Source organism: Drosophila mojavensis, unplaced genomic scaffold (assembly GCF_018153725.1).
Source record: "Drosophila mojavensis isolate 15081-1352.22 unplaced genomic scaffold, ASM1815372v1 contig_36, whole genome shotgun sequence".
NCBI classification, from domain to species: domain Eukaryota; kingdom Metazoa; phylum Arthropoda; class Insecta; order Diptera; family Drosophilidae; genus Drosophila; species Drosophila mojavensis.
The window spans coordinates 22,357,574-22,383,904 of record NW_025318858.1 but is presented as its reverse complement, the minus strand read 5'-3'; the positions used below and the strand labels follow the sequence as shown (position 1 = coordinate 22,383,904).

At 36.3% G+C, this 26,331-nt stretch overlaps 2 protein-coding genes across 2 annotated transcripts; one reads left to right on the top strand and one right to left on the bottom strand.

Annotated features, from left to right (window-relative positions):
• Positions 1 to 21,057: 21,057 nt before the first annotated feature.
• On the top strand, positions 21,058 to 24,095 carry LOC6577529. The gene is made up of 3 exons (XM_002003458.4): positions 21,058 to 21,222; positions 22,214 to 22,384; positions 23,772 to 24,095. Exons 1-3 carry the CDS (start codon positions 21,168 to 21,170, stop codon positions 23,975 to 23,977), a joined length of 432 nt encoding a protein of 143 aa, XP_002003494.1. The 5' UTR covers positions 21,058 to 21,167; the 3' UTR covers positions 23,978 to 24,095.
• An 830-nt stretch (positions 24,096 to 24,925) lies between these two features.
• On the bottom strand, positions 24,926 to 25,934 carry LOC6577528. Its single transcript, XM_002003457.4, has 2 exons — positions 25,772 to 25,934; positions 24,926 to 25,694 (listed from the first exon to the last, which is right to left on the bottom strand). Exons 1-2 carry the CDS (start codon positions 25,830 to 25,832, stop codon positions 25,300 to 25,302), a joined length of 456 nt encoding a protein of 151 aa, XP_002003493.1. The 5' UTR covers positions 25,833 to 25,934; the 3' UTR covers positions 24,926 to 25,299.
• Between the last annotated feature and the right edge of the window lie 397 nt (positions 25,935 to 26,331).

Sequence of the window (26,331 nt, the reverse complement as noted above, 5' to 3'; positions counted from 1 at the left end):
TTGTGAATTGTGTGTTTTAGTAACATTGATTATTGAATGTTTTTGTGCTCTGTTTTTCATGTTTACCTAAGGTTTTAGTTGTGTTCCCCCACACGTCTCCAATGTGGTATATGTCATTCTATTCGTCAATTATTTGTGATTTTAAAGACGCATCCATAGTTTGCAAATATTTGCAGACCATTAAGTGGTAAAAAAAAGGTAGCAGTCTGTGCCATTAAGGTTATGTTTCTACAACGTCTCTGACGCTCAGCTGTTCTTTGTGTTTGTTTTATTTCGTGTTCGCCTTTTTTGGTTGTGTTTTATTTTTTATTTGTAATTTGGCTTTCTTTTGTCAGGTTCTTCTTATCAATGCGAATATTCGCGAATGTTTATTTTGATATTTGGTGCGCTCAAAAGGGAACTGGTGCCGGCAAAACTAAAATTGTGCTTGATGCAGTCAAAACACATTGAGAACAAAGGCTTCACAACCAATTTATGTGATCTAAAAAATGTTGTAACGTATGATTGTAAGAAAATCGCTGCGTATTGGCTAAAATACAAGCGTAACAAAAGGCAATTATTAAAGTGCCAAAGCACATGGTTGGAAGGGAAAAAACGATTCCGTTGAGTAAGGTCAATCAATTGGCAACAAACTCAAATCGTGGACGTCCCAGAAAATGTTTTTGAGAGTTCAAATAGGACAAAACGACGAAGGATTGCGGAAATTTCTAAATCTAATGAAATTGTAGCTTCCGCTACCTGAAGCGAGCTCGAAAGTAAATATCATGGAAGTTGTATCGCTTATCATTGAAACCAATTTGTCAAAACACCAATATCTGACTATTAGGAATTTCGTAAATTCTAAATCTCTGTGATATTTTCCCAAGCTATGAAAAAGTCTTAAAAGCCAAAGCGTTTAGTTACCCTGAAAAATCACTGTAAGTGAGTCTGGAGCAGAAGTGGATCTTCAAAGCTTACTGGATCATACTGCATCGCAAATTTTGAAGCTGCAATGCGAGGTCATTAACAACATTGACAACGATTCAGTAAAAAATTTAATTTTAATAGGAAAGTGGGGATTTGATGGCAGTACGGGACATTCGGAATATAAGCAAAAAGTTTCAAATAATAACTTCAATGATTCAAGTCTGTTTGTTACGTCGTATGTACCGTTGCAGCTAGTAACACAATCGGATGATCCCAAAATCATTTGGAAAAATCCCCGGCCGTCTTCCACACGCTACTGCAGACCTTTAAGACTGCAATTTGAAAAAGAAACCACACAGTTAGCTTTAAATGAAGAAAAGTATTTCAAAGAACAAATTAATCGATTGGAGTGCACTGAATGTTTAGTGTCTGAGAGAAATGTTCAAGTTGAGCATAGATTGCAATTGACTATGGTTGACGGAAAAATATGTAATGCTCTTAGTGGAACATCTTCGGCCAAATGTTACATATATGATGCAAAACCTAGTCAAATGAATGACTTGGAAAATTGCTTGAAGAGAAGTGCAAATTCCAAATTTTTTGAGTTTGGATTATCACCTTTACACTCATACATTCGATTTTTTGAATACTTTCTTCATTTGTCGTACAGGCTAGACCAAAAGCTTTGGAGAATCAGCACCGCAGAAGGGAAAAAAATGGTTTCCGAAAGAAAAAGTATGATACAAGCTAAATTTCATGATATGCTCGGACTTATAGTGGACAAACCAAGAACTGAAGGAAGCGGGACTTCAAATGATGGCAATACTGCCAGAACATTTTTTAATAACCCGGAAGTATCTGCACAAATTACTGGATTAGATACAAACCTTATAGTCAGATGTGGTACATTGCTTCAAGTGATATCATCGGGATATAAAATTAACGTTGATAATTTTCAAAAGTATGCCCTGGAAACTGCCAAAGAACTATTACAAAAATATCCTTGGTATTATCTTCCACCTAGCGTGCACAAAATTTTGATTCATTCAGCTGATATAATTAATTATTGCCTCCTTTCTATTGGGGAATTATCTGAAGAAGCCGCAGAATCCCGAAATAAGGATATAAAAATGTTTAGAAGCCAGCACACCCGAAAAACATCACGCATTGCTACAAACACGGATTTGATAAACAGATTGCTCTTGAGCTCTGATCCATTTATTACAGAGCAGAGAGATTTGCCGTGCAAAGCAAAGTCAAAACTAATGAATTCTTCAATTCAATTATTAGAAGATTAGTTTAATAAAGAAATAGACCAATATTTTTCTTATTTTTGTCTTTAATTTTGTTGGTTTTTGGTTTTTTATTATATTGTGATTTGATAAAATTTTTTTTGTAAGGCGTATAATGAACGGACCACGCCCCTTTTGTTTTAAATTCACTTCCTAAGGTCTTATTATAAAATAAAAAAAATTCAGCTCGATATCTCAACTGGAACTATTTTTGACCGCTCTCTCCATACAAGCCCAACCACTGTGCAATGGTTCGCACGCTTCCGTTCAGGAAATTTCGATGTGAAAGATGCACCTCGCTCTGGTCGACCAATCTTTGAAAAAGTCGATGAAATTATGGAAAGGATTGACCAAGACCGTCACATAAGCAGCCATGACATCGCAAATGAACTAAACATTCATCATCAAACGGTTCTGAACCATTTAGAAAAGGCTGGCTACAAAAAAAGCTCGATGTATGGATACCACATGAATTGTCTGTGAAAAATTTATTGGACAGAATTAACATTTGCGATTCTTTGCTGAAACGAAATGAAATCGAACCATTTCTGAAGAGAATGGTAACAGGAGACGAAAAATGGATCAAATACGACAATAATGTGCGAAAAAGATCATGGTGCAAGAGTGGTGAAGCTCAACAAATGGTCGCAAAGCCAGGATTGACGGCTCGAAAGGTAATGCTGTGTGTTTGGTGGGATTGGAAAGGAATAATCCACTATGAGCTGCTTCAGCCTGGTCAAACGATTGATTCGACACTTTACTGTGGACAACTGATGAGATTGAAGCAAGCAATCGAAAAAAACGGCCAGAACTGATCAACAGAAAGGGCATCGTATTCCATCAGGACAACGCCAGACCACACACATCTTTGATGACCCGGCAAACACTGAGAGAGCTTGGCTGGGAAGTTTTAATGCATCCACCATATAGCCCTGACCTTGCACCTTCGGACTACCATTTATTTCGGTCAATGCAGAACTCCCTTAACGGAGTAAAGTTGGCTTCAAGAGAAGCCTGTGAAAATCACTTGAAGCAGTTTTTCAAAGAGAAACCACGAAAGTTTTACACGAATGGAATTATGTCTCTAGTGGAAAAATGGCAAAAGGTGGTCGACCAAAATGGTGCATATTTGATTTAATAAAGTTTATTATAAATATTTAAAAATATGATTTGAAGTTTCATTACAAATACGAAAAGACTTTTTAGACTACCCAATATATATATATATAATAAAATATTTTAAATAAATAAACAACCAATTTTTTCTTAAAATTTTAAAATTGTTTAATTGTTTTTTTAATTAAAAAAAAAAATTTTTTTATATTTGTAAGTTGCAAGCTTTTAAAATAGTCATATGATAATAAAGATAATAATGGTACATACATATATAAATATAAGAAATAATGCATTAAAAGTGAAATGTAATTTAATTTCAAACATTTCTTCAAAGAGAGTATTATAGTAAAAGGCATCCACGTTCCGCACCAGCAATTACCAAATGGAAAATGATACTATTCATAGCTGCTGTAGCAACCCACCTTGTGCTTCACCTGAACTCATACACAGTGCATAGCTTATTAAAAGTCTGTGTAATATAAGCCCGATCAATGCATATCATAAACAGCCCCGGGCTGTTGTAACTGCAACGCTATTGAACTCCTGGCATACAGGTTGCCCACACTTAGACGTGCCGTTGCCCCAACAGACGAGCACACCTCAAGCGCAGGAAAAGCCAAACACTCGACTGAGCCACAGACACCACTCACAACTGACTGACTCTGAGTACGACAAGGGGCGACAGATAGACAGAACTGTGCTGCTACAACAGTTGTAGGCCCAATGCAGCTGTAGCAAAGTTTTATGTGCAAACTAAGCTACTTTCCCATTGCATTAATACACTCACATCGTCGTATATAATGGCAGGGAGGCAGGTTCAAATACAATGCATAATGAAATCCAGCCAACATCCAATGACCATTAGCAGACAAAGTAGCCTAAAGCTGGCGGGCCAGGACATGCATATGAATACAAGTGCTATAGCAGCAGGCAGAACCAGTTATATATGAATAAACATGAAATGATCTAAATACAAATCGTATTTAGTTGGAATTACGAATACACTAACTATGTGGAATGGTAGTAAAGCAAATTTGAATTTCTGATTTAGCTAGAGAATAAATATATATTTTTACAGAAAATAAACTTTTGATATGAGAATTGTATTATGCATAATTTCAATGGATTAAACAATGAGATAGTTGAAGATTATAAAACACTGTGCCAAAAATGATTTAACATGAAAATAAATATTTGACATTAAGTAAATAATTAATATAAAAATTATATTTAATTTTTTATATTTTACCAAAATTTCTATACTGTAAATAATTAATATAAATATTATATATAATATTTTACATTTTATCAAAATGTTGATACTTTTTCTGTTTCAAACCCACTGATTAAGCGTTGCTACCCTAGAGTACAGTTAAATAAACATGATGTGGGTAGTACATTTACCCGGCCTAATACAGGAAACGGAAGTGCCGAAACACACACGCACACACACACACACACAAACAGGCACAAATATGTATTGAAACTCACACAGAAACATTTACACACATTTACAAACACACACGGGCATAGAGTGAGACAGAGCGAGAGGGAGAGAGAGTGAGTGAAAGGGGCAAACACAGACGGACAAACTCTAAATGTGAACAAATATTGCAAAAGTTTTTGCATTGCACATAAATTTCTGTCATGGGGCATCATTAATTAGCGCTCCACGTTTCGTTTTCTCATCTGCGCCAAAAAGGCGGAAGTACAGTCGCGCTTAGCACAAACTACAACATTGCAGCCAGTGTTGGTAAAAGTTAAATTAAGTTGGTAGTTTTTTTCACGTTTTGTTTGGAATTTTTTTTTTTTTTTTTTTTTTTTTTTTTTGTGCTGTTTCTGGTGTCGGCTTGTTTATGATGCTCGACATGAAAATTCAAATTGAAATCATCAATCATGCCGAAAGGAAGAACTTGGAAGGCATATCATCATAGCTGCAAAAGCCCCAGAGCCGACTAATGAAAGCCAAACAAAACACTCACTCACACACGCACACACACAGAGTGAAGCGCATCAGCTGCCGGTTGGATATGTTATTAGGCGAAAGGGGGCGTGGCAGTGGGGACACACCGGTTGCTGTCACAAAGCTGCCGTCGCTGCAATTTTGTGGCACCTTTTGCGCTAGTTTTTTGTTGCTGCCATTTTACCCTTTTACCTTTTACCTCCCTCCCCCCTCTCCCTTCTACCATTTTTTTTTTTTGTGTTTTATATGCATTTCTCGCTCTTTTGCTATCAGTATAGTAATCAGAAATTTTAATCAAGAGGATGCCGCTGTCGACCAACCGCCCACACGCCCGCCCGAAGCGCCGCCTTAACGCTTCACTTAGCTCTGCGCCGAGGTAAACATTGCAATTATGCCAAGCTCTGGCTGCACCAGCAGCTAAATAAAGAGCAAAGCGCATAAAGCAGGTGAGCTATGATTAAAAAAGAAAAGCAACAAAAAAAAAACACACAGGTAAGCTGTAAGAATGGATAGTGGGTGTGACCTCTGGAAAAGAAGGCGGTAACAATTTTCACAAATCAAGTGTTCAGTTTATGACACGAACGAAGCAGAGCCAACAGATTCAGACGCTAGTTTTTCCTACTCGTTTGCAAGTGTTGATAAATGTTTGCTAAAGTTGGGCATGCTAAAGATGAAAAAAGAAAGATAGGTAATGGAAAGAATACACCTGGAGTTGTTAAAAAAGAATACTTTCTAGATTGTTATGAAAGAGTGCTTAGGTGAATTGTTCACAAGAATAGTTTAGATATGACAAATGTGAAAAAAAAAATATGAAAACAAAATATGTTAACTAGTCTTGAAAGAAAATGTGGAAGGAAAAGCTTATTGTTTGCTTGGAAGTTTGCTTTGAAAATAATGTTTAAGAAGCACTTGAAAGTTCTTGTTCAAATATATTTGATGTTCAAAGAAGTATAACTAGAATATATATAATATACTTATGATTGCTATTGATATAAACTCTACAAATTTTGATATTGTAAATATTTCTTTTTTAAAACTCTATATAGATAAACTTTTTAGGATTATAATGTCGCAGAAAATCGTTAAATTTGAAGCTATTAAAAATAAATTGTTAACTAATGCCAGTTAACAACGTACAAAGAATAAAAAAAAAAAAAAAAAAAAATACATAAATAACAAGTAAGAAGGCCTAGCGACTGCCACTAGGAGATACCCTGAACCCTCAAGCTGATATTCTAATCGTCTTTTATGCAGAAATACATACACATGCACTTATAAGCACGCGCTCTGCTGACTGCGCAGTTAGCAGCGATTTTTTTTTTTTTTATACAATCTAATGAGAAATAATAAAAAAATGAATAAAAAAATGTGTACATTCCAAAGCACAAGTCTCTAGTACTTGAAATGTTTTTTACAAATTGGGGAGAAGGGGGCGTGGTATCCAAAATCTGTAAAGTACAAAATCTTTGTATCCATTAACTTTATAAAAAAACAAAATTAAAATCCCAGGTCCAAAAGTGTTCAAACTAGGCTGAAAAAACCAATTTTTCGATTATTCTCGATAAAAAGTTATCGGACGAGTTATCGAAAAATAAAGCAAACTTGTACTGCCTATGGTATACACGAGTATGCATGCCAAGTTTCAGCCTCTAGCTCTTATATCTTCTGAGATCTTTGCTCATACGGACGGACGGACGGACAGACGGACAGGGCTATATCGACTCAGCTCGTCGTCCTGATCAAGAATATATATTCTTTATGGGGTCTGCGATGATTTCTGCCTGTTACATACTTTTCACAAAAAAAATTTTATTAAAATTTACTGCAGATTTAAAATTTACAATTTTTATTTTGTATTTATTTGTTTTTTTTTATGTAGCTTGTAACTAAAGAGCTACAGCAAACTAACCATGATTACAAGTCAAATCAAATTTTAAAAAACTTCAAAGCAAATGCATAATTATATTGACACATTTGCACCACACGCACACAGACAAAAAGAGAAGCCGACAAAGGGGTAAAAATATACATGTGTTAGAGCGGCAAGAGAAAAGCAAAACTTACGAGCACGCACGACTTGGCAAGCTCAAAAGGAATGCGAGTTAAATGGAGAGCGAGAGCCAGAGTTTAGGCAAATGGCACAGCGGCAGTCAGAGCAGCCACGTCCCCGACGTGGCTTGGGCCATGTGTTGTGTGTCTTTTGTGGTTTTATGATGAATATGAATGCTATGTGATTGCATTAACAACTTGGACACTCTATGCAGGCGCTGTGGACAAGGACAACACATACACACAGACACACGCATGTAATGGCCGTCTCATGGCAGCATTATGAAAAATGTGTTTAGTGTGTGACAACGACGAAAGGGAGAAGCTTGCAAGTGGTGCAGCCGCCAAAAAGCGGAAGTTCGTCCAGTGCATTACGCTCAACTGTATTTACTTTTTTTTTTTGCGTCTGGGTTGCGTCCTGTTGCGGTCTAAACTTCACTTAGTGGCATTTTGTTTATTTAAATTATGTTGTGCGGCTTCTAGACTTCCGTTGGCTCAATTAGTGGTCACAGGAAGTGCTCTTCCTCATCAAACAAAAAAGCATATGAGAAATGTCTGCATTTATTTTTATGCGGGCACGTGCACACTGATATACACATGGAGTCACCCACACATAGAGAGAGAGAGAGAGATGCCCACACACTCTATGTATATTCCATAACCTCTTTCTCTCTCTCTCTCTCTCCATGGTGGGTTTTGCTGCAGTGCGTTTCATATTAAATGTGATTACTTTGGCAATACACAGAGAAGATTGGCAGGCGTATATATATGTGTGTGTGTGTGTGTGTGTGTGCGTTGTGGCAATCCAATGAACCGTAAAGCAAACGAAATGCCACAAAAGTAGCCAACGTCCCTCCCTCCTCCCATACTTCCCACTACCCAACTGACACAGTCGTACAATAACCGCCAATTCATTTGAGTGCCGTTGTCGAATTGGCAACGTTTTGGTTGTATCTGTGTGTGCGTGTGAGAGTCCTTGTCCTGCGGGACGTCGTGGCGGTCAAAAACGGGTTACCCAACTTCACCTTTTGCATAAGTGCGCGCGTGTGTGCGTACCAACAACAACAAAAAAGATAAGGCATCATAAAAAGGCCCATCAGCGTTTGATTGAAAAGTCGCATCTTCAGTTGCTCCTGTTGGAGCCATCCCTTTGGCCATTGAAGCAGCTGCTTTGATTGCATTTGCCCGAGCCAGTGCCAGTGCCAGACACATTCCCTTGTGGTACGTCTGGAGGCGCGGCACTCAAATTTTATGACAGCAAATTGCAAAAATATTAAAACGCCAAATCAACAGAAAAACAAACATTTTATATTCACAGACTTCGTCAATTATTCAAACAGTATTTGTTTATGATGAGCGCATAACCCAGAATAATTTCAGAGTCGAGCCAAGAGGAGCAGAAATGGATTCCCAAATACATTACTTGCAAAATTATTACGCATTTCGAATGTAATTTCATTTCGAAGAATATTTTTATAATCAAATTTTGTTGCTTATCATTGATTAATTTACAATAGGTGTGTGTGTGTATGGGGGAGGATGTGTATATGTTGTACGAGAGAAGTATGAAATATATTTTCAATTAAGAAAATGAAATTAAATTGAAGCAGAAAATATATGTAGAAATATGGAGAGATGAACGATAGGGAAATATACTAATTATTGTACTTTAATATAAATACACATATAAAATATAGTGAAATATACAAATCATTTAATATTGATTGTATTAATTAATAAAATTACTCATAAAAATAAATAATTCCCATTAAAAATTATATTTCAAATAATAATGAATAATAATAATAATTATCATTTTTAGAGTATTATGTATGTACATAGTTAATATATTAATAATTTAAATAAAATAATTTGTATTTTTCTCTAAATTTATTTAATTTCAATCCATATGATTCTATTTTTTCTGTATATCCAAAAATAATGTATAAATAAAAGCTGACAAATAGACAGATAATCAATAGAAGTTGACAGACATACAAAAGGATTTAGCTACAAAGGCAGACTACCGCGTTTTCATGTGTCGTATATTATTGATACAAATTCTGATTACTTTTTTAGTGCGTAAAACATATCGTGGCAGTATTTTGAGCGCCGGTCGTAGCATATAATAAAATCATACACACAAGGCCTGATTGCTCCATATAAATACCATATATGTTCTGCCTGCCTCAAGTGTTTAAAAAGCGATAGTTCTTCTGCTTCCTCACTGATAAGAGTGAGTCAAGTTTGTGTCTTACACGCATGCTGCGTGCGTCAACCTTGCTTACCCTTTTTATACAAACTTTGAACCATAGCTCCCTCTCCCTCTCTCTCTCTCTCTCTCTCTCACTCTATCGTTGTCTCACGCAGCGTGAAACAAATTGCTTTCATTAACTTTTACTATAGCATTTTGGCGCGCTTGATGGCTATAAATTGTTATCTAGTTCGGATGGTGTGCTCCAACTTGTTGTTTGTTGCTGTTAGTGGCAGCTGCTGGTTGAGTGCTACCTATAGCTACTTCAACTAAATGCCAATACATATTCATTTCGCTTAAAATTTTGCACATATGCAGCACGCACACTTGGACAGAGCGTTTTGGATGGGATGCTGCTGGTTAAAAGGAGATGCAGTCACCACATGAGTGAGTAAGAGAGTGTGAGTGAGAGCGAGCGAGCGAGTGAATGGCGTGTGCGGGAAATTGTGTGGGGAATCAGTTTTACAAAATTGAATTTATTTTGCCAGCGCTGCAAGCGACCCGAGGGAGCTATGAGAAAGCCAAGCAGATGCATGTTTGTAGAGATCGTGTAAAGATATATATATATATATATATATATATATATATATACATATACATATACGTTTATACACATGTATGTGTGGTGCTATAAGTATCAATAAGTGCACGTTATAGCCCCAAACAAAAACAATAGCAACAACAGCCAGAAGTGTAACTAAGAAGGATAAGTGCTACAGCGGCAGCCCTCGGCACCAACAATTTCATACAATCCGAATTTACGTTATTATTTTAGGGCCAACTACGAGGGCTGTTCATTAGTTGATGAGAAATGGCTGGCAAGTAAGAATTACAAGCATTTGCTTTTTGGGGTAAAGAAATTATATATAATATTAACATCAAAGCATGTAGCATTAATACAGACTTAAATGATTTAATTTTTAAAAAAATCATATAAAGTACTTCATTACAATGTATTAGAAATTGAAGGCAAACTTTGAATATGGACAGTTCAGTTCAGTTCAATTTTTCCTTCATTCAAAAGTTGACTTAAAATTGTGACAGTCTGAGAATACTGAGGACATTCCAAGAACGTAAAAAATATTTAACAGATGTAGCAACAGATAAAGTCTATGAAATTATAGCAAAAATGAGAAGAACGAATCCAAGAGTTTAAAGTAAATAATTGGGATAGTTAGGATTAAACCGATTTGTTTTTAAATTGCTTAGAATATACGTTTTCGTTTTGATTTACCTCAATGAAATCCAAATTTATAAACGCAACAAAACAAAACCCGACTACGAATGAAATTAGTTTGATGAAATTCTGTCTTAATTTCAGTTGAAGAAAAAATGTTATAATTAAAAAAAGTTCATTAAAAATCTTTCCTATTACAATTACACATGTCCATGATCACATATGATTGAACAGCCCTCTCAAAATACTCGCTTGTACTCGGTGTGCACAACAAATATCAATTGTTTAATGTTTAATTTATAGCCATGTTTGTGTGCGCCGCCAACGGCCAATAAATTTAAATTTACCTCGCCAATAGGTTCGGCATGTGGTAAATAATTGATATTAAGAGAGAGAGAGAGAGAGAGAGAGATAGAGCGGTCGGGCGATACGACGCGAAGCGCAGGTTAAAACATCGTGAAAACTGAGCGTGAAAACTACCGACAAATTAGCTGAATTAGATAAGTTTCAACGTTGGAAGCGCATTTAACGCACAATTGTGAGCAACAACAGCAACTTAAATAATGCCAGACGATTCTTGGCAACTGATAGTAAAATGTGGAAGGAAACCGCATTTAAGAGGTTGAGCAAGACAGCAGAAGCTAGTATAGCAAAAGTCTATAAATGTGCTGCAAAAGTTTTGCCAGGCCGCAGAAACCAATAGAAACAAAAACAACTACAGAGCGAGAGAGAGAGAGAGAGAGAAGGAGACTAAGACTAACACACAAAAGCCTGAAAGCTTTTAATGCATGAAATAAACTCAAGAGTTGTCTAGCCTCTGCATGTTGTCCTTGCCCATACTCCAAACTCAAGCAATATATATATATATATATACATATATATGTAATACCTACAAGTCCGCAAGGCTAAGGAGTTGAGTGAAATCCATTCACACAGCAAAAGGCTGCCAATGGATTGTGAACCTCTATACAAATTGTTGAGCCAGCCAAGCAACAACAACAGCAACAACTGACATGCGTCGTACATGGCGTATGCGTAGCATCACATTTGATGTCATGTTCGTTTTGATTTTTGTCGTCTCACTTTCTTTTTTATCGGTCGCATTTTTATTTGTAGCGCTAGATTTTATGATTTTTAGCCCAACTGCTAAACTGATTTCCATTGGGAAATCAGTCCGTGTACAGCAATAAGTTTGCCTTTTGCTTCGCTTCCTTTTTTGTTGTTCTCATTTTTTTTTTTTTTTTTTTTTTTTTCATTTGGTTTTGTTTGTTTATTTGCAGGTCGTCCATATGCTACATGATTGCGATTGCCAACTATTTAGTGTAGCTCGAGGGCAACACTTTAAATTTATTGTTAAAGTAAAATATATTGTATAATATGTAAAGGTTGTTTTAAATTTGTGAAATTAAAACACATGTCTAAAAAATGAATAAATAAAATAAAAATTTATATAAAACCAATCAGTGTGTAGTAGAATACTATGGAGAAATAATAAAAGAGAATTATTCCCTGAGGGAAAATTATCTAAGTTGCGTGCAATGTATTTTTTAATAATATTTTAAATAATTAGAAATTTATTCATCTAAGCACTTATTACAGACAAATAATAGCTACTTAGTAAAACAAGAGCCAACAAATATAAAATTCAATTTATAGTTATTAAAATTTTAATGGCTTCTTATTTGCTCATATAGCTTGCAGTCTACTAGCCCAGCTCAGAAAATTCAGTTCTAATTAGCGTGTAAACACTGTAAATCGACAGCCAATGCAGGAGCACAAAGCACAAACCGAGCTTTAAATCAGCTACATAGCGGCTGCTGCTTGGGGGGCACTGGCTAATTGCAACTTAGCCACGCCCAGTTGGTTAAGCCGGCCACCACACCAGAAAGCCAGACAAACAGCAGCACGCAGAAGCAGCAGTAGAAACAGCAGCTGCAGCTCGACTCCACTCGGATGCGCTGGCTGGCCCAAATGAAATGTAAAGAAAATGTTATTTATGGCCAATTTCATGAGTGTCTGCCAATGCAGCTCCCTATGCAAGCCGACCGAGCGAGCGACCGACCGACCGACCTACCAACGAATTGTGTACCTTGTGTCCTCGCTGCTGCTGCTGCTGCTTCTGCTCCTGGCGTTGCGTGTTTGATGCTTGGCCAACATGCAACGAGAGGAATGCAATCTGTAATGCAAAAGGCAAGCGAAGCTGTTGCCTTGGCAGTCGAGCGCCCTGCCAGGAGCAGTTGAAGAGCAGCAGTCGATAATGGACATGCACGTACACACACACACACACACGCACGCAGAGATAGGAAGACAGAGATAGAGAGAGAGAGAGCATGTGTGTGTGTGTGTTGGCTGAAATCGAATGCAGGTTAAATGAAAATGTTATTTCATTTGCCCCGCCACTTAGAGTGTCGGAAATTGAAATTTATATCCGTGTTTCTGGCCAAGCAGCAGCAGCAGCAGCAGCCGGAGCATCCACCGACTGTAGTTGAAACGAATTCGATTCGTGGTTTATTGCCACGATTGCTCAGCTGCGGCATTTACAGTTACAGCTGTTTCAAATCCAACTCCGTCTGCCCCCCGCTCTCTCCCGCTCATTCACTTTGCGCCCACTTGATTTTAATGCGCTTTGACATTTAGACGATAATAATAACGAATTTATTTCTCGCCTGGGCTGGCAAAAACTTTTAATTTATTGCACTTTTGGGTATCTCAGCTGTTGCTATTGATATATTCCCTAAGCATCTACACACACACACACACATACACACACGAGGTTGGCTTCCAATGTTAGTAAATTGTGTGGAAACAAGTGATTGATAAAATATCGCAAAAGTAAGTTTTTTAAATGAAAGTAGACAGATTGCAAAACTTCAAATTAAATAAATTCAATTAAAATTAATTGATCACCTAATGGAATTAAGTACGTGAGACAATGCTGAAGTTTTTATTTTTTTTTTATATAAAAAATAATAATAATAATTTTAATACACAATCAAACATAGAAAGAAATAAAGAAAAAAAAATAGTACGAACAATTAATACTAAAATAAAAAATACTAATAAAGTAAAATAAATAAAGTGCAACAAAATAAAAATTAATTCATAATACAGAAATATATATAAAAAATAAAAAATAAAATACAATAAAAATAAATTGAATATATTTCAAAACTTATTTAAAGCAGTTCACTTCAAATCAAATATGGTTATTCACTTTTGGATATGTTAGCACAAGTGAATTCAATTGATTAATATAAATTATCTATTATCAGAGCAACACATTCACTCATTATTTAAATGCCAAGCAGCTCTCGCAATTGTCTTGATATTGCATTTCTATTTCAATTGAATTTCGATTTTGGTTCAGGTTCTGGTTGCGGCTACGTCTAGGTTTTCTGTTTGTCTATGACTTTGCACTGAGAGAAAGAGAGAGATTGAGAGAGAGAGAGATAGAGTGAATGAGGCTTGTTTGCTACTTGACTTAATTTATTGTTATTTTGCACATTATATGTATTCTGTAAACATATTAGAGCCGCATGTACTACTCTAACACATTCCATCCGATCTGAAGCTACAGCAGCTGCCAGATGAATTTCATTTCCATATGCCACTGCACAATTTAATTAACTTTGTTGTTCTCCCCCATTGGCAGATGTGTCTTTCCGTTCTGTTATTGTTGTTGTTGTTGTTGGTATTGCTTTCGTTATTGTTGCGAAAATTTGATTGTCGCTTCTAGTATTGCTGCATTCATTAATTGAATTTCGTCCAGCAGCAAATTTGTGTCAAATTGTTGCTTTTGACTTTATTATTATTGTATTTCATCGATTGTCGTTGAAAACTCTTATAGTCAAAGGACACACAGCGATTGTTCCAACAAAATCTACGACAAATCAGTTTGTAACTTGTTGCACACAAAGCATACTTCAATATCTAGGTAAATTTTATGAGTAGATGCTGCTGGGAATTAATTAAATCCGAGCGACAACGAAATAATAAGAAGCATTCATGTACAGCAAACAAAGTAAATATTTATCGATTTGGGTCTAATTAATTGTTAATATTTAGTTAAGGAAATTGTAGATTGTAGAAGAGAAATTTATGATAGAAACGAAACCCAAATTTACTATCAAAAGTAGTATATATGAAAAAAAAAAAAATAATAATAATTATAATAATAATAATAATAAATAAATAAAATAAAATAAATAAATTATGCTCTACACATTAAAATCAGATATTAAATATATTATGTGGTAGGCACTTAAAAATATTCTAAAAATGTATTTATTAATCAGGCTAACTCTGAAATATATCCCAAAATTGCAGTTTCTTTCCTTTTAGCAATGCTCTGCAAATCGTTTCTCCTAAACTAAGCCAAAGGTCATTAGAGCTGCAATCACATACGTTGAGCTGTGTTTATGTTTATCCACTTACACTACTCTATCCAGCCATTACTTAACCCAAACAAAATTCTTTCAAATAAAGCCCCGTGTCCGCTCTTCCCAACCTATTGCCATTTAGTAGTTTTATCACTTGAAGCTGTTGTGTCTACTAAGCTGCTTCTGCTTGGCAACAAATGCGCCATTTGGCTAAGTCCCATAAACACGTGCCACTTTGGCTAGAGCCTCGGCATGAACTCTGACTCCCTTTCTCTCACTCTCGCTCTCGCTCTCGCTCTCTCTCTCTCTATCGGTATGCTGCCATTGTCAGCGTGTCCCCTATTTCATGTGGCACGGCGTGTTGCAAATTATTTCGACATCTGATTTTAAGCGGAAAACAAGAGATAGAAGCAACGAAGAGGATTTTGGGCTGCACTGGTTCAGGGGGGGCCAGGCACTAAGCACAAAATTACCGAACAAGCAAATGGACAGGACAACAGGACGACATGACCGACCACTCGACCACCCGACCACCCGATCAGCCGACCACCGGAACGCCCCTCCGTCCATTTGCCTCGTTCTCCGAGCCACTTATGGCCTTTCTGTGTAAACTTTTGAGTGCATTTTTCGACGCAGCCCAAACAAAAGGCCGGGCATCTCTCGGCACATTACGTAGTGACCCCCGCCCACCACTCCACTACTGTCTCCTCCCTCTCTCCCATCTCCATCGTACTTAGTGCTGGCACATCGAAGCGATGCCATCAGTGGTGCAGTGGTGACATTTGCATGAACATAAAAAGCTCATGCCAGCAATTTGCGACTTTGCGAGTGACATTAAACGTGGACAGCGTGGACCCCCCGAAAGCCCGAGGCCGACATTGAGCACCTCGGACTAGCTCATTTCGTGCCGGGGCATCTAAGCCGACCGTAGCGCAGATAAACGCACCCACACACCCACACACACATACACACCTACACATACAGAGCTGTACGAAGAACAGAGACAACACGTTGCACACTTCATTTGATCGCAAGTGAAAGATAATGGAAGAGGCGCCACCAAAAATGATGTGCTAACGGCAGCGTTAAAAACCTAGCAAAAGAAAGAAACAGAAAAAAAAATTGTACAACCTCATTGATTATACTTTAACATGGGGTATGTTAACTGTATGACTGTGGATGGGATTTCATAGTGAAGCTGCATTGAAGGCAATTGAGAGCTTGGCTCTTTATATCAGACTTATAGTCTTAGAGAAAGGGAGATCAAAATTGACTATTATTACTAGGTAATATTTTTAAAAATTTTATTATTATTATTATTTTTTTTTTTAATTTTTAAAATTTTTTAAATTTAACATTTTAATTATCTTTTTACTGCTCCCAGAATTTGTATTTATTTATTTATTTTTTTTTTTTTTAAGAACAACTTCTTTATCTAGCTTTAGCTATGCTCTACAGAGATCGAGCCCTCCGCATGGGAAACATGCTATGCGAATACGATATTCCAGCATATATACATCATAATATACTCGAGTAATATGCTTAATCTAATACAAAATGGTGGTAACACTCTAACAAATCTATAAACAACACTAAAGATTATTCTCGCTCACCAATTCTAGAGCAAACACTTTTCGTTGTGATCCACACACAGAGCGTGTTTAGTTTTCTTGATTTTGTGCTGATTTTGCGTAAAATGCCATCGAAAATTTATGCCGCCCCAGAGTTGAATTTGAAATTCGCTTATGGCTCGACTTTAAGAGCGGATTCCGACTCAATGCAACTCAACTATAATACCGCCGGCAGACATTTGCCAATGTGTGTGTTGGTGTCGGTGTCCATATGGGTATGTGTCTGTCGGCAAGAGTGCGTGTGTGTATGTATGTGTGTGTGCTGTGGCTTGGTTGTGTTCCTGTTAGCTGCCACTTCCTGCAAGTCATTTTGATTTATTGCCAATGATTTTCCAAGTTATTGAACAGATTATATGGGCGTTTTGTTTCTTTAAAAGAGAGAAAGAGAGAGAGAGAGAGAGAGCGTGGCCATAGTGCCAAACAATTTGTTTATGTTTTGCCTGTGAGCAAATGAAAACCAGTGTGAGTATAAGAGTCTCTTAACAGCTCGACGTATCGCACTCTCTATAACTTATGCGTTGTTTTTTTTTTTTTCAGCACGCCATTAAATGCAGCAAGTAAAGTCTAAAGCTTAAATTGAAAATTTGCTCGTTTCTGGTAGAGCGAGTTTTCCAAATGAAATGACAATGGCACGAGTATGGCATGAAGTTCAGATGCCAAAGTGAATATGCACCTACAGAGAGAGAGAGAGAGAGAGGGTGAACGGGAGAGAGAGAAGCAGCGAGAGAGGTTGTTAACTGCGCACAGTTCCTTATTAAAAATTGTGTGCAGACCGAGTCAAATTCTGTAGCCAGCAAATCTTCAGCAACAATGGAGCCCAATGGAGCCGGCAGACAACAAGCAGTGCAGATTGAATATAATATAATACATATAAGTAGAAAATAACTATAAATATCATATTGCAAAAAATGACCAACGGACAGACGGGACACAGGAACACGAATCCGGCCACAGCAAGCAAAGTCTGAGCCAGTGGCTGATAATAATGCTGATAACAAGAACCAAACAAATGGGAGTGTTTACAATTGGGCAAATACACCAGCATAATATACCCTGTAAAGTTTGAATTTTGACAATAAATAATAAAGCACTGACTTTGTACAACAAATGTTTCAGCTGCAGTTCTTTTAGATAATTGTTTTTCTAATGAGGATCAAATTCCCAGTGGTTTTAATTTATTATTTATATTATTATTATTATTATATACATATATATATTTTTTTTTAATATGATATTTGGGTGGACAATGTACAATTTTCTATTTTCATACAACATGTATTTTAGCTAATGATTTTAGCAAATATGATTTTTGACTGAAGGCATAAAAATCAGGTTCAATCCTCAGGCTCATTCAGGTTGATTTAAATATTACTAAAATTTTTCTAGCATCTAGCAATAACACCCACAAAAACTTGATTAACTTTAGCCTGCATACATCCATTTCAAATTTTCATATTCACAAAATTAGAATCATTGTCAAGCATGCCTGCCTGCTCAATCACTAGAGGGTATTTAGCAGCTTGCTTGCATTTTGTATGGTCTTGTCGTTGTGGCATCCCTATCTTTCAAACTCTATGCAAGCATATAATTGAATTCTAACCCGACGCGCCATCTCCAGGGTAATAAGAGGCAGCACCAGGAGCAGCAGCAGCAGCAGTAGCAGACGGTCAAACCGAACCACAAACGGTAGCAAAAGCATCGCCAATAACTGCATAGTCCAAGCCAACCCTTCACCACGCCCCCGCTGCTGTTGCTGCTGCTGCTGCGTTGCAATAGCAGCTACCAAAAAAAAAACACACATATATATATATCTATATATATATAATCGAAAATTGTGTGTGTGCAAGCTTTTCAGTGGCGAAAAAATTCAATCAGAATTTATTGTTGCCGTCAATGCTGATGGCTGATGACCGGGGCAAAGCGGCTTAAGATTTGCCATTCTATGAATCATCATCGAGCAGGGGCGCAACCACAACAAAGTGACAAAGTTGACCATTTTTTTGATGTGCGAAATCGACGGATATCTATGTAGGAAAATTATTAGCATGCTCAGTGTGAAATATTTAACTGGAAAATGGCATGCTGCGAGCGGAAATTGAAAATCGCTTTTTCGGACTGGGCTTTTACGCACAGCACGCATACGCAACGTTGAACAGTTCAATTATTTAGAATACCCTGGCTGTATATCGCTAGATATGGATATACGGTATTATTAAATACATATAAAGTTGCAGCTAATAGAATAAATTGAATTTCTAACAATTTTAATGGGTTTTAATTAGTTAAACTATTAAATTATTTATTTAAACCAATGTTATTACTCAAAGTAATTTTGAGAAATAATAAAGATGAATTATTTCATCGTCTCAGGGATAATAAATAATATATATTTTAATTATTAAAAAAATAAATAAATAAAAATAAAAATTGTACTTGAAAGATAAATAACATACATGAATTTTTCTGCAGGATATTTAATAGTCAGTCATACGCTTTGTAAATCAAAAATAATTAATTTTGCGGAACAATATCTAATAGTTGATAATTGTTATTTTTGGCATGTGAAAACCAATATCACAATTTGAATTGACAAATTCATACAAAAGTAAAGTTGTATTGGACACGAATACAAATTAAATTTACAGAGCAATATAAGAAATATAGATAAGAAATTCTTAAATCAAATTAAATATTCAAAAAATACCTATAGATCAATCAAAAGCAATTTAAAGCTTTTGAGCTGAATGCAATTGTTAAGCAGCTCAAGCTGCGAGCTGAGTCAAAGCTTCAGCAAACAGGTGGGCGGGGCTATTGAGCGAAATCAAAAACAAAGTCTGGTGTATTTCCATTGGAGCACAATGAATTGAGTGAGCATTTTGGAGGAAAGTCAAAAGACTGCAAATTGTCACTGATTACTCAAGGCACTTTAACCTGCATACTCAAAGTACTTCGCGTCTGATTGATAACCATCCGGCAAACTGGCAAACAGGGAGAAGGCATTGGCATGCTATAAATTCGTTTGCTGAATGGCGTGCAGAAAGGGTTTCTTTTGTTACGAGGATTTAAAAAGCCAATGCCGTCTGAGCTGCTCATTGCGACTGGCTGGCTGGTTCGCTGGCTTGTTGGCTGCAGGGCGCATCACCAAGACAACAGACAGTAAAGATTTTAACATACTCAATGGCTCAAATATCAGGCACAATAAATGGCAATCAGCCTGGATAACGGCGCTAAACGCAGACATTTCCACAGACAGGTATAAAAAGGTGAAGGAACGCATTTAAAAAACAAAATAAGTACTCAAGCAGGATACATTTTTGGCTTAGTGTGACAGGTGAAACAGATCCACTTTAATTGCCAACGTAATGCAATTGCAAGAGTTGAGAAATTACCACATAATAGAACAGATTTCTGAAGTAGAAAGTTCTTTGAATTTATGAATATTCACAAAGTACTTAAAAATGTGTATTAGATGACTAAATTCTCATTAAGCATCAATAGTATATAGTATATTATGGGAATTGTCATTCCTTCTTGAGCCTGCTAGATTATAGATATAAATTTTATTTTTAGCAAATATAGGAGCTACAAGGAATACATTTCTTAATGCTCATCGCCATATTTAAGACTTTATCATTTTTAGAAACTTTGTGGACTTTTCAATCCATTAAATTTAATTCAAAGCTATAAAATGTTATGAAAGAAACTCATAAAACTTAATCTATCTCCCAAAAATATAATAATATATGTATACAATAGCAAAATCTTATTACCCCTATTTCCCATTTCAATGGGTTCAGTGTTTATACTCCCTAATTTTTATGAATTACAGAGCACGATCATCTGCACTGTACAGGGTATAACACGGCGCATATCACACTCAGTTATGCGTGTAATACGTAGTGCGGAAAAACGGTGTCAGCTTGCAATTAAAGTCAGTTAAAGTAAATTACATTTATGAAAAACTGATCAGCCACAAGAGTCACACGCAAAGACAGACAGAGAGCGAGCGAGCGAGCGAGCGAGCGAGAGAGAGAGAGAAAGAGAGCGTAAGACTCACATCTACACACACACACACATGCAGTGCAAGAGCGAAGCTACAGATCAAAACAAAATAGTTTTTCTGTTTACTTTTCATTTTCTAGTTGTTTTTTTTTTTTCGCTCAATTTTCGTCGGTCTCATTGGCAGCGAACTCGTTTTGAGTTCCACTCACACAATTTATTTAAACAATTTAAGCTGAAGAAGCTTTGCAAGCTGCGCACTCGAAACAAGTTCGCAGCAACAAACAAACGGACTGCGCATTCAGTTGTTCGTCGACTGTGGAACGGTTGAAAGCGTTCGTGAAATCAAAAGTTGAAGTAAAATAGAATCGTTTATATTCGTATAAATAAACTTGTGGAAAATGCTGAAACAAATGTTTGCCTGTTTGCTAATTGCCATGTGCCTCATGCACAGTGGTAAGTTTTCTCTTATATCGTAGAAAATAATTAGAACAAGTTTGAAAATATTTCAAATACAACTTGTGCGCATATGGGTCAGCTATGAAATGAAAAGCTTTAGTTGGAAACCTGTTTGAAATTCGTTATATAAGTGAAGAAGGCAGAAATCAAGCCGAGCCTAAAGCGATTTGATATTTAAAATTTGTAAATGTTGAAATTTCAAATACTTAAATTTTAAATATGACCGAAGTTTTTAGCTTTTTACAAATACAAATTTTATAGTCAGAAAATGCTAAATACTTTTAAAGAAATATAAAGTAAAACTTGATTAGAGTTTAGAAAAATTGTATAGAAATACGAAAATCTAATTTCAAGTATTCATTTAGAGAGAAAATCAATCAAAATTAATGGAAACTTGTTTGCTCATAGAAATTGATTTAAAAACAAACATTTAGAAAATTCTAAGTTTTAAACAAACCTTGAAATATTAAATAATATGCATTCACATTTATATTACAAATTGCTCAACAAAATTCAAATACTCAACAATAAATTAAAATTTTAATGTCGAAACGAAACATCTGCTAATATTGTTAAAACATTTGCCAAACGTAAAAAAAATAAAAATAAAAAAATAAATAACAATTTAAATTTCAAGAATTCCAAACAGAATACAACAAATAAATAAACTGAATAAATGCATAAAAAAATCATTAAATGATGACAAAACAATGCCATATTGTGCACGTATTACGAGCTATATATAAGACGCAGATATCGGCTCGCTGACTTCATAGCGAAAACAAACGTAAATAGTTCCATGTTTATATAGAGAGACAGAGACTTCCAGCTGGAAGCGCTAATTCGCAGTAGGCGTTAGATAACGAGCCAAGCGTAGCTGAGGGCGGCTCAGGTAAACTGGTTGTAACCATGCAAATTGTATTTGTAACTCGAAAATATGACTTGACCTTGTCTATCTCAACTCTCTTTCTCGCTCTCTCATTAACAGCAACTGCCATCAAGTGCTATCAATGCAAATCCCTGACGGATGTGAATTGCAGCAAGGACAAAGTGGATGAGACCTCGAATATACGTCAGGTGGATTGCGACACTGTGGCAAAGCCGAACACCATGGAGCAGCTGCAGCCCGTGACCAGGTGCAACAAGGTGGTCACCAGCGGTAAGTAAAACCATTGTCCCACCTCTAGCCACGCCTCGTCCGCTCCCCCTGCTCCCACTTTCCACATGATTTGCATTCGCAATGAATAGGCGACGACGACGACATCGCGCGCACACCTTGAGCGTAAAAAAGCAAACTAAATTAATTATAATTAGTGATGTCATTGCGTAGACGAGTCAACTCGATCCGGAGGCCAATTCGACTTGATTAGCATGTTCATATATTAAAAAAAAATCCAAAATCGCTCAAAAACGCAATGCGCTGAGCCAAAAGTTCGTTTACATTTCAGTCATGAGACAGAAATAAAGCTTTGCGTGGGTCAGAAAAACACAAAAGCAAATTATTCAATATACAAAAATTCTAATGTAAATAAAAGAAATGCACAATAAAAAAAAAATAAAAAATACTAAGAGTACATGAACCCGTAGAAAATCGACAAAATATATAGCAAAGTGAGATTAATAATATTCATGATATCAAACAAACTGTGAAACAAAGATGAAGAATCGTTGTAAAGCTTTACAGATTATTTGACATTTATAACAATCGAAATTAGATACAAAGCAAGCTTACAACGAGTCGCAATCTGTCATTCATTGACAGTTGACTGAAAAAAAGTAGTTTAGGTAATTACTAATTCATATAGTATTTTAATTAAAATATATTAATATTCTTATTTAACTATGAATCTACTTATAATTTTCATTTGGCTACATAATTTATATATTAAGTGCTCATTCTATAAATGACTTTAACTTCTAATCGAGTATTTGTTAAGGGCACACAGAGCTTAGCAAGCATATGCAGAGGCATACTTTTTATCAAGCATATAAGCCCGATATGCAAATTCTTAATTTAGGCAGAAGCTCTGAAAAGCTTTAGAAAGCTATAAAAGCTGCGGAAGCAAATTCGCGATTCGAAGATTATAAAAAGGCAACGAGTAGGGACTACTGAATACCGAGTACCGAGTACTGATTACCGAGTACCGAATACCGAATACCGAATGCCGAACGCCGAGTACTGAATACCGAGTACCGAGTAGGTTGAGAGCGTTCCTTATATGAAACCCGCAGAGCAATAAGCATTCGTTGAAATGCGACTCGCTGGGTTTAGCAGTAGCAACGCTCGTTGAATTAAGTACATACATATTTAGACGTTACTTCCAATGGGAAAACTGAGACCGGGAACAATGGAAGTTAAATCTGCACCAGAGCATCAAGCTATCACATACCCGCCTAGAAAACAAAATTATTAGCATTATAAACACAATCAAATAGTAAATATCTTATAAACTTACCTATTCAAATCAGAAAAACTTCTTGAAAATTGCAAAGCGAAAACCAACAACAAATTGAATTTAAATTTTCTTTCTCTTTTCTACTTCTAGATCGCGCCGGCGTAATTGTATCCCGCGACTGTCACTTCGAGGTGGTTGGACAGAAGGAGAACGTCTGCACAGTGACGCACAGCCGCCAGGTGGAGAGCTGTTATACCTGCAAAGGTGATCTGTGCAATGCCTCGTCTGCAGGACGATTTGTGGCAATGACTTCAGCAGCGCTGCTCGCTTTATTCGCCCTTCAAATGGCGCTGTGAGAGGCAGCAGCTCATTGAATATTCATAATAATACAGTGTACAATTTTTAAAAATATTATTTTCCTTTTTAATGTAAAAATAAATTGCAAAAATTCCTTCAACTAAGAACTAACCTGAACACATCTTGTACGCATTTGTAGGTTTGTATGACATTATCTACATCCAGCCAATATTCATCGCATTTATCCATTTCCAACAATTTTACTATTTACTTAAAATTGACCACAAATACAAACGAAATTGCGAAATTATTCACACAAATTACACAGAAGGCACGATAAAGCTGTTTTTTAGGTACAACAAAACTGGGTGCTGAAAATAACGGCGCTTTTTGCGCACACAAAATATGTCGTTTACAGAAAAAAATGTTTTAAAATATGCATACAAAATGTTCTTAACAATTAAACAATACTAAATGTACTTCACAGCCGTTTACATACGGTTTAAAACGTTGAAACCGATTTCTTAACACGCTTAAACAAAAATTCAAAACGAGCAACGCGTACAAACACCGAAGACACGAAAAGGAAAGAAATTGCCATTCGCAAATGGCGCCCAACAGTTCTCGTGCAACGCAGTCTTCGGTGGGCCACACACGTCACAATGTGTCGTATGAGACGGAAAGTTATCGTTGGGCGAGTAACGAGAGCGAATTGGCATTAAAAAACATATGGATTATAATGAAAAAATGTGAAATATTATAGTAAAATAGTTAAATACGATAGTAAACTTTACAAAACATCTTTTCTATTTATATACTCTCTCAGTAACGGAATCGTTGAGCAAAATAAGTAGAACAGAAATTATAAGCAAAGAACTAGTTCCTTTGGTTAAGCTTTAATTTTAATTTGTAAACTGAAAAAGAATTTAAAAATATTTATTGTAAAAGTTAAAATGTTTTTTAAAGTTTATATATATTACAAATTAAATGAAATGTTTAAAAACAAATTTAAAATATTTAAATTGTTTTTATTCGGTTGTAAAAATGTTCTAAATTGTATTACAATTAAAATTTGTAAACTTTCGTCACTTAAACTAAACAAGTGTAAAAATCGGCATACAAAATAAACGAGATTGCGCTTAATCTTAATTGATACGGAATGTGAATATGTATATGTATATATCGAAATAAAGAGATATATATTCGATCGTAATACATATACAATGTGTGTGTTTAGATATCTCTAGATATGTACGCAAAGGCAGGACGGAATTGCGTTTCATATGTTAAGTTTAGTTCGAGTTCGAAGGCACATTTAAAAATTACACAAACAGTATTCGAGTACAGTTGTCATTCGCTAAAGGCGACGGCGATGGCACGTCTATTGCCGCAGAAAGTGCGCCACAAGGCCGACGACGAAAGTGCCAAAGAGGACGTTGAGCAGGTTACTCCTTTGCAGGCCGGCGGCGTTGCAGCCATCCTTGCTGTTGCAGGTGCAGTACTCCATGAAGATGTTGTAGCTGCCGGTGCGCATCAGGCAGAAGCGTTCATCGCCCTCAATGCCCGGCTCGCCCATGTAGGCGCAGCTCCGGAAGTAACGCCACTCCCCGTGCACCTTTTGGCGGATCTTGCGGCACATCGTGGGTCGGACACCCTTCAGATGCTCCAGTTCGCTGGCTTGTTGGCAATCCGTAATCGCTAACGTGCTATTATCAAAGGGATCTCCGCACTTGGGATCGCTATCGGAGCGACATTCCCAGCATTTGATGGCCGAAGCTGCGACGATTGTGACACCACGAGACAAATTAGTTTCAGCGTTTGTTTTTTGCTAATTAACTGCGCATGCCACTTACCTGTTTGCAGCAGAAAGCATAGCACAACAACGGCTAATACACATTTCTCCATTGTTTGCATTCTAAGTTGCGTCTTAATACAGATTTAATTAACAATTCTTGAGCATCAAATTAATGAAAACAAAATGCGAACACCGCCCTAAAAGTTATGATGCGTGCATCGATAGTTGTTAGGTGTTATCGATGATTTTTAGCAGCGTTGCCACCTAGGCATAGTTGGTATTTTATCTGTTACATCTTAGAAATAATATTTCAATTTTTTATTATAATTATTATTATACGAGTGCCCAGATAAATTTTTTTTTTATAATATATGTATATGCTTTAAGTAATAATTATTTATTTTATTTAGTGAGGAACAATGGGAAGCAGTTATTACTTTACTTGAAACAAATTCTGTTTAATGAGCAGCTATTCACAATGAGCATTGCCTCGCCAATTATCCGACCGCCACAACCATCCGGCTGTAATTGAACTGTTATGAATATATGCGTTTTGTACTTAAATTGGGCTGTGATGTTTGTAAAAGTTAAGTTAAAGAAATGTAAATTTACTCTGTT

Excerpts from the sequence above, each read along its gene's own strand:
- LOC6577529 (XM_002003458.4), top strand. The coding sequence starts at position 21,168 with ATGCTGAAACAAATGTTTGCCTGTTTGCTAATTGCCATGTGCCTCATG. Across the intron at positions 21,223-22,213 it reads CATGTGCCTCATGCACAGTG|CAACTGCCATCAAGTGCTAT; the intron begins GTAAGTTTTCTC and ends TCTCATTAACAG. Across the intron at positions 22,385-23,771 it reads CAACAAGGTGGTCACCAGCG|ATCGCGCCGGCGTAATTGTA; the intron begins GTAAGTAAAACC and ends TTCTACTTCTAG.
- LOC6577528 (XM_002003457.4), bottom strand. The coding sequence starts at position 25,832 with ATGCAAACAATGGAGAAATGTGTATTAGCCGTTGTTGTGCTATGCTTT. Across the intron at positions 25,695-25,771 it reads ATGCTTTCTGCTGCAAACAG|CTTCGGCCATCAAATGCTGG; the intron begins GTAAGTGGCATG and ends CAATCGTCGCAG.